Below are 9,205 nucleotides of genomic sequence, written 5' to 3' on the forward strand. Positions count from 1 at the left end.
TATTCTTTAAGAAAGCCTTAAAGATTTGTCTCTTTCTACAGGCACTGGGCCAGAATGTTACGTAAGCTAACCATTGAGATTGAGGTTGTTATTTAATCGTTGTGTCCCTCCCCAACCTTAGCTACTTTTTTGTCATTTTTATTTATTAAATTGTTGGTTTTAATCTTTGTAAGCTACCCAGAATCATAGGAATTGAAATAGGAAATAAATAAATAAATTCTCAGTCTGTTCCACCATATATTCATTATTGATAAAATTTAGTAGACTGGGCCAGACTGTTATGACTGAATCCAAAATAATCTTATTCCATGCATATTTATCATAATAGTGCCATATTTAAATGCAATTCTTTCCAAAGAATAGTAGACTGTAGGAAGTGGAAGTAAGACTAGAGGAATTGAAAAGTCAGTGCGAGAGTTGAGACAGACTTTGAGAGATCAATCCCATTTTTGAATCTGTCAAGCACTTTTGAAAGCTTTTTAGAGCTACCTAGTGGTACATCTTGTGGATTCCATTAAATTAATCCATTGCTAACATTGATGTTCCGCTAGGTATATCTAAATTAAAGATGCAGGACATTTTTTCTGGCCTGAATCTATCAAGCCAACAGCAATCCTTTTTGTTTACTTTTTCAATATATGGTGTGTGTATGTGTGTGCATTTACAAATGTTAATCATATCCCTTCTTAGTCATAATTTTCCCTTCAGAGTTCAAAATCTAACATATTAACTTTTACTTGCAGTAAATATGCCCTGCTTCTTGATTATTTAGTTACCCTTTCCACTTTTTCTAGTTCTATATCCTTTTTGAGATAGGAGAACAGAATTGTACAGTTTTCTGAAAGTAGATACACCATAGATATATACAAATGCATCTTCCTATAATTCATTTTATTTTCAGTTGTTTTTGTCTGATGCATTCCATATTAAGAAATGTGAGTTATTCATCACCATTGGATTGTGAATTAATAGAAGGGTATTGTCTATCTCTTTTTATTATTTTCATTACAATAAATGAACAGCAGGTTATTTATCCAAATGGAAAGACACCTTTTACATTGCATATTTGGGCTGCAGTAAAACCAAAATCTTCAACTAAGTATATAGCTAGATTTAATATATCAACATTATTGCAAAAACCTATTTAATATAGTGACTCAAAAATCTCATTTTGAGAAGATAAAAGTATCAAAATCAAACAAGGATATAATATTATGTAAAACAAGCCCTAAAACAAATAACAGGGACTTTGAGAGAATCTGAGGAACTTCATTGACAGGTTCATTCTACAACATTGTTAGCAGGTTTCCTGAGACATTTCTGGTTAATGAAATCTCCATCATCTCTTCTTATTCCAAGATACAACAAATAACATGAAATTTTGATAACTATGTGCTCATTGTTGAAAGGAATGCCTTATGTAACAGTGAAAAGATATAAACTATTGTTTTGTTATAAATTAATATTTTGTACATTGCCTAGAATTCATTCACTGAAGTGACAACAAAACCCCATAAATAAATAAATAAATAAATGGCATACAGCACTATTAACATAAAATGCAGGTGCATAAACTTAATAGATGATTCATGCTTCTACATCATAACTATGTTACAAGAAAATTATGGGAAATATTAGACATGCTTGGGAATGGTGTCTTGGAGAAGTAGTCTCTTACTTTCAACTAAACTAGGGAGTCAAACAACATTTCTCAGAAAACTAGGAAACTATTCTAAATTCTTGCAATATGAAATTACTATATTGCAGTATCATATTTCCTCCAAAACTGTTTTGGAATAACTAAAATCCTGTATATTTTTGTCCATAATACAGACAATTTCATAAGAACATATGAAGATCAAAGGCTTATCTAATCAAGCATTATGTTCCCAAGCTGGCCACCCACATTCCTTACAGCTAATACATACCTATTAATAATTTTGGAAAATTGGATGTTTCAATGTTGTGATAGTAAACAATTGATGTGATGGCTGCCAAAAATGCCATTCCTGGTGGCATGTATAGGTGCAAGTGACGAGATTCTGAAACCCTAAGTAAAATGAAACATGTATTAATAACTAGATTTATTTTTTCAAAAAGAAATATTAATACACATGCATAAAAGAATGCACATATCTCCAACTCTTTCCAAATGGAGGATTTTCGTATGTATACATAAGGAAGCACTTCAGAGTTATATCATCTAAGATAAATCACTGGATCAATATAAATCCAGTGAATAATTTTATATAGCATCTTCATAATTCAGAGTAAGGATGCAGGAAAAAGGGGAATTAATGTGCATGTATTTGTATTGTTCTGATGAATACCAAATACATACAACAATTGAGAGCATCTGGGTGACCTTATCTGGGCTTGGAAGCTAATCAGGGCTACCAAGTTAGTACTTGAATGGAAGATTGCCAAGGAATATCAACATTTCAAAAATTGTGGATGAATGAAATGACTATTTCCATACTATTACCAAGAAAATAACATGGCCATGGTATTAATTTATCACGAATTGAGCTCACTTCAAAGAAAACTATATTAGTAAAGAAGCGGGTTTTTTTTTTTTAAGTTTAGAGACCACAAGCAGCCCATCAACATCTCTTTTGTGAACCTCAGACCTCCGAAAGAGTGGGACCTAAATGTAGCTTGTTTATTTACTCACTCAATTTTGTATTTCTGAGTTTTGGGAGCAAAATAAGCTTAAGAAATTCAACACACTCTTTCTAACTCTTGAACACCATTCCAGATTCGGCATTGGACTTACCCACTTTTTGAATGTGATCTTCTCACATGCTGTACAAATCCTAAGCTTTTATAGCCAAGTAGAATGTTACAAGGAGACAGTGCTTGGGCTTTCAATGCTGACAGATAGTTGAACCATAAAAAAAATCACATTTCACTCCTGAGGTGTATGTGCATATTAATATTCCTTAAAGGCAAGCCAAGGACTGGGATTACTGTAGATCTTGGCTTCAGTCTTAACTGAACTTTCATTCTGTGAGAGGAATGGAGTTAATATTTATATAATGGGACTTTCCCCCTTCTTCCTACAGCTCCTGCTTTCCAAAATTGTTCTTAGGTATTGGGGAAAATTAGGTAATAAGTGGTTTAGATGTAACCCTTAATCTTCCTAAACCTTTCTGCTGCTGCCAACAATCTTCCAATTGGCTTGCATACCTTCCATCTTTAATTATATGTTTTACAACAATAGTTAAAAAGAAGGTGTTTTATTCAGTTTTAGTGCAGAATGACAAAAAGATGAAGTATAGCTTAGAAAATCAATACAAATCAGTTTGTACAAGTCAGACCAAACTGGCTAGATAACACTGCAGGTGGAATCCCTTCAGCATCGTGTGCTATATGGTATGAAACACTGCCAATGGAAAAAATTATTAGTTAAAATACATCTCCCCCCACCCATGTGGATGGAAGAATTATTAATGACACAAATCAATGAATAATAATTGCCAGAAAGGAGCCATGTTAGTCTCTGATAGCTCAAAATCAGAAAGAGTCTGGTAGCACCTTTTCAAATTAACGAATTTTACAAAATAAAATAACAAGTAACTGTTAAATACTCCTAGAGTAGCAAGTGTCTGTTTCTTCAACATTGCAATGAAAAATGTTGGTAACCTTTGCTTTTTTAGCAGTGTGGTCTCATCATATATTTTAAAGTGAACAGCACTGTAGGTTGAAGGTCTCAGAATTCCTAAGTCCTCTTACAGGTATTAAGAAAAAAAAAATCTTGTATCAAATCCCCTTTTTAAATAGATTGGATTCAGCTTCATACATTTTGAGGACAGTGCATTTCTTTTCTCTCTCCTTGGATATTATGAATCTTTATAGGTATAGGAACCATAGAGAATAGAGAAGCTATTTACAACAAAGTGACAAACAGAATAAAATCATCTGGCTAACTAAAAACAATTGAGTATGTGCATGCATATATGCAATATCCATTAATTTTTTTTTTAATATATGTCACAAGCTAATCACCATGAACTTAAGATTCAGTTCCTAACAAGCAGAATGGTCCAGCAAGCTACAGTATGTTAGAATAAAAGTATATACATTGTGTATACTTACCCATCTGACACGATCCCCTCAGCTATTTCACATACCAGCACAAACAAAAGGATAAAAGTCAAAATCCACCGTAAATTATGGCCAGGAAAATGAAGCCAAGTGCTGTGATGGATATGAACTTTGGAACTTTGACTTCCCCATCCTAAATATAAAAAGCAAATCATCACCATTACCTTAACATTTTTGTGTAAACAGCAATTCTGGTTTCCTGTCCTTACTATCCTAAACTGGGAAAAAACATATTAATCTTTTCAGATTCCTTACACAATAAATTAAGAGAGATTGTAAAAAACATAGTGAGACATACTTTATTAAAGACCAGCTTTGGAACTGATACTGCATTAGTAGGAAAAAAACCCCCACCTAATTGTATTAAGAGCATAGCATGACACACAGATGGAATCAAAGATCTACTGTAGTTAGGCTAGGAATTCAAAACAATCATAGAACATTTCAAGGTAATTCATCCTATAGATTGAGAACCTAACCATTTGGATTTAGTTTCACTGAAGAGAATAAGGAAAACATTTTCAGGTTCATAATAGCCATGAATAAAACAGCAACAATAGTGAGTATAGTGTTAGACTGTGGACTTCCTTGGGAAATACACACAGACAAGCCACATTCATTCCTTACAGAGTAACTGTGAAGATAAAAGTGAGGGGGATGGTTAGAAACTCTGTGAAGGAAATGTGGGAAATGGCTATACTATTTTCTCCACAAGTAAGTTCAGGAAGACTGGGTTCAGAATCAGTGTGAATAATGCCTTTTCTTTATATACAAACCCGTTTTGAAACTGTTAATTGCTTTGTAATCCATCCAGAAAACTCTTGTTGTTGGGTAGATTAAAATAATAAACAAGCAAACATCCATGATTACAGAGAACGCTCTCTCCACAAACAAGAAAACAATGAGATGCTATGAATGACCAGTGAACCACTAAGGGGGGAAAAACATAATTAACATCAAAGAAAGTTAGCATTGGTGTTTTTATGCTTCACATGTATATTTCTCATATACAAATTCTACTTTTTTTTGTCTTGAAAAAGAGGCCTAGAAATACATCTTGTCAAAATAACTTGTCAGCCAATATGGATTCATTAGGTTAGGAATCTAATTCAAAGTATTCTATTAAAAGTCCTAACAGTTCAAGGACTTCCCTGGATTATTTTGTTGCACACTGGCAGTGTAAATGATTGTTAAACTAACTGTGAAAATGCATAATTTTATTAATGTTATTGTATTTATTAAACAATTCTATCTATCTATCTATCTATCTATCTATCTATCTATCTATCTATCTATCTATCTATCTATCTATAACTTTGGGTAGCTGTATAAGTGATTTAAAATGCTAAAGAAAATCTCTCTGTTCTCAGATAGAAAACTCCTACTGTTACTAATTAAAACCACTGTACACTATCCATAGACTTCCCCCACCCAAACACAGACACAATTAGAAAAGGTAGGAAAACATAAAGGGGCTGAAGGTAAAAGAAATCATCTGGAAGGTCCCTATCATCTCCCACACATTGAAGAATATCTTCAAGAAACATCTATTTACAGTGAGATTATTTTCTGTTATTTTCCTCTGCTTATATATTTCGGACTCTCTCCTTTAAAAGTCACCATAACCTCATTGCTCCATTTCATTTCATATTGTGCGTCATACATCCCATTTGTTACGATACCTGACAATTCAGCTATATGTGCAAAAGAAAAAGTTTGATTTCACTAAACCTTTTGGAGACCCAGCGAAGTAAACTCGACGGCACCTACACCCTATCCACGCCATTGGCGGCTGCCAAAGGAGAATTGCCTGGGTGAAGCAGAGGGCCGGCGAAAGAAGAAAGCAGGTCAGCTTCGTTCAGCCAACAGGAGTTCGCTTACTTCAATTCGCCCGTTCCCTGGAGGTCTGCGAATACGCAGCCGGTTCTCCTGCTTCCTGCGCCCCACTGAAGGTGGGCGACGCCAAGGAAGGCGACCCAGAAGTGCAGCCCATTAGGGAGGACGGTCCGCGGGAGAGCAAGGAAGGAGGACTGGGAATCTGCTGGGAAACGGGGATGTGAGCGCTGCAAACTGGGGGAAGGACAGGCGCTAAGAAGTAGAAAGCATTTGCCCGCTCTGCGCTCCTTCCCTCCCCCGCATGCTGCACTCACCTATGAAGAGAATGGGGAATGTGATGAAAAGCAGGAAAACGTGGGGGACCACGTTCAGGGCGTCCACGAAACAGCCGTTGTTGAGCACCCCGTCGGTCACCTTGTAGGCAGCCGAGTTGTTCTCGCTGCCACAGAAAGCCAACGGCATGGTGGGACAGTCAGCGGCGCCGGCGGTTTAAAGGCGAGGCCGGACCGGACAGGCACACGGCGCGGCTGAAGGACTCCGGCTTTCCTGCCTTGGCGGCCTCTCCGCGCGCCTTCACCTGAGGGATGCGGTGGCCAGCCCGGCCCGCTTGCGCGGCAATAAGGCGGTGAGCGTGGGGAAAGCCATCAAAAGGCGGCCAAATGCGCTTCCTCGGGAGCACGCGCGCGCGCGCGCTGGAGGGCTTGCCACAGGATGCGCGCGGACCTGCCTTTCGGCGCCGGCAGGTGAGCGGAAGAAAGAGGAGATGCGCTAGTCGCGCCGAGCCAGGCGGCGGGCGGAGGCGAGGGCTCCAAATGGCAAAAGCGGCGCGCGCGTGCGCTTTCTCCAACAATAGACCCGCTGCTTTCGCCTCGCCGCAGCTCCGGGAGCAGCTGGGGGAAAGAGAAGGCGCATCCCGGTACTTAAAGGCGCCGCTTCCTCACGCCGGCCAAAAAACGGCCTCTCCTCTTTCTTGGGGTCAAGCGTCCGTGCATGGGAAAGCCCGCGTCCCCTTTGTAAACAGTTCTAATGCAGACAGGCCCTCTTGACACTTGGCCCTGATTGCCTGGGGAGAACATCTCGCTTTGCAGAGAGAAAAAGCAGCATACATAGTAAAACAGGAATGGAAGCACGCAGTGTAGTGAAGCGTTAATTTCAGCGGAATTTGGCCCGATGACAGCGGAGCCCAGCTACACCCACCCACCCACTCACTCACGTGCATGTCCACTGCCTCAGCTGAGGCACTACAATTGGCAGCAGAATAAAATTCCAGTGCCATCATATTTATTCATTACTTATTCGTTTCCTTGGGAGAATTGCTTTTCTTGAGAAAGAGGGTGGAGATGTTCAAAAGGCATGTCATCCTACATGTACTAGTAAAATTACTAATAAAAACCTCTTACCCTGTGTATTTTTATCCAAAACAATAGTTTTTTACAAAAATGTTTTTTTTTTCAAAATGGGATTTCATAATTAAATCAGATAAGTGGCTGGAAGGACACAGCTATATGTATTTGATCTATTGAATGTTGTTTGGGTTTTTTTAATTTATTTATGTTTCAAATTTAGTCACCACCCATCTCACTCAATGAGTGACTCTGGGCAGTTTACAGTAAAAACAAAAATAAATGCTGGTTAAAATACTGATTGAAATACAATAAACCACTGTTCAATTAATTACCATCAAGGTAATTGATGGTAAGTGACAGTTGTTAATCTGTGGGAGCATCTTCAAGGTGCCAGCCACCCCTAGGGTTGGTTATATCACCTCTCACCCCATGCGAGCTGGCAAAGCCAGGTCTTCAGCCCTTTCCAGGAGAGTGGGGGCCCACCTCACCTCCAAGGGAAGAGTGTCCCATTGGGCGGGGGCTCTGGCAGTCAACATTCTTTCATAGATGGGGTCTGTAACATACCTTTCTGCCTGACTGGGTGGAACGGGTTGATGTAATGGGGATGAGACGGTCCCTCAAGTAGCCTGGTACCATGCCATGTAGGGCTTTAAAGGTGATAACCAACACCTTGAATTGGACCCGGAAGCAAAATGGACCCAATGCAGCTCACGTAGCAAAGGTGTTACATGTGCCATCCTTGGGGCACCTAAAATTGCCCACGTGGCTGTATTTTGAACCAGCTGAAGCTTCTGTATACTTTTCAAGGGTAGCCCCATGTAGAGTGCATTGCAGCAGTCTATATGGGAGATGACTAGGGCCTGAGTGACTGACTGGAGGGACTCTCGATCCAGAAAATTAGTTGGCAGTTCTGGAGTTCTGGCCCCAATTCATCCAAAGACTGAGGAAGGCTGATCTATTAAATTAAAGAGGAGAGGCTTTCCTTTTGTAAAAAGAGAGGAAGGGCATTTGTGAATATTTCAAAGCTTTAAGAAAATATAACAGATTTTTGATTTCAGATTTAATTAACTAATTATTTAATTTAATATTAAATATGAAAGGGTCTCTTTTGGAATATTAAATGTCTATTTAGAGAGCCAATGGAGCATAAGTGCTGTGTTGGAGTAGGACTCAGGAAACCCAGGTTCTAGTCCATCTTCAGTCATGGAAGCTCCATGGGTGACTTGGGGTCAGACACTCTCTCTCAGCCCAGCTTATCACACAAGGTTGTTGTGGGGAAAAGTAGTAGGAGGGAGTATTTGGTACTGTATGTCACCTTGGCAAGATATCAAATAAATAAAGTTATAGTTAAATGATGATAGAGGTCTTAGATTCACACCAAATTGCTGCACCTAAATATTCTGATAATATTTACAATGCTTATAGATAGCACGTACAGGGTATGTGTATATGCTACAGTCTTTCAAAAACCAGAAAAAATGCAAAATATGACAGAGATCATATAATTTTCCTTTCTGAAAAGTTCAGCTTGTGTTTTTGTTTTGCAACTGATTTTTTTCTAACAAATGAGGAGATATGATTGACAATGTATGGCAAATGCTGAAAACTCAGACGCCATAGAAGCATCTGGATGAGATCCTCAGTGGTTATGGCAGCTCCTCAGTGTTCCTATTCTCCCAGGGCTAGTAATGCTTGAAGGAAGCATGTGAAAAATGCAGAATACATTTTGTGTTGTAAGAGAAAATTGGCAAAGTGACTCATTTTGAAGAGTAGAAGATGCAAGTAGTGATGCGGATATTCTGACGTCTTAACCTGACAGCTGACAATGCATACTCCTACCTCTGTTGTCATCAAATGTTTCCCTGCAAAGTTTTCTTAGGGAAAACTAATGTATGTGTAGACTTAACATGCAAGAT

The 9,205-nt window shown here is 38.6% G+C and overlaps 1 protein-coding gene across 7 annotated transcripts in view; it reads right to left on the minus strand.

Moving 5' to 3' along the window:
- ABCC8 (ATP binding cassette subfamily C member 8) overlaps positions 1 to 7,063 on the minus strand; it is a 78,742-nt gene extending 71,679 nt beyond the window's left edge. Inside the window, exons 1-4 of one of the 7 annotated variants that reach the window (XM_088146015.1) lie at positions 6,258 to 6,390; positions 4,884 to 5,037; positions 4,099 to 4,240; positions 1,929 to 2,050 (exon numbers count right to left, since the gene is read on the minus strand). In XM_088146015.1, coding sequence (XP_088002141.1) covers positions 1,929 to 2,050; positions 4,099 to 4,240; positions 4,884 to 4,971 — 352 coding nt within the window. In that variant the 5' untranslated portion in view covers positions 4,972 to 5,037; positions 6,258 to 6,390. Of the gene's footprint in view, positions 1 to 1,928; positions 2,051 to 4,098; positions 4,241 to 4,883; positions 5,038 to 6,257 lie in introns of all 7 variants that reach the window. The other 6 variants (XR_015797093.1, XR_015797094.1, XM_088146017.1 and 3 more) reach the window with 6 other exon arrangements.
- Between the last annotated feature and the right edge of the window lie 2,142 nt (positions 7,064 to 9,205).

The sequence above is a fragment of the Python bivittatus genome, unplaced genomic scaffold (assembly GCF_059951505.1).
Source record: "Python bivittatus isolate LINGU-HERP-01145 unplaced genomic scaffold, Pbiv_v1 ctg000480_np1212, whole genome shotgun sequence".
Taxonomy (NCBI): domain Eukaryota; kingdom Metazoa; phylum Chordata; class Lepidosauria; order Squamata; family Pythonidae; genus Python; species Python bivittatus.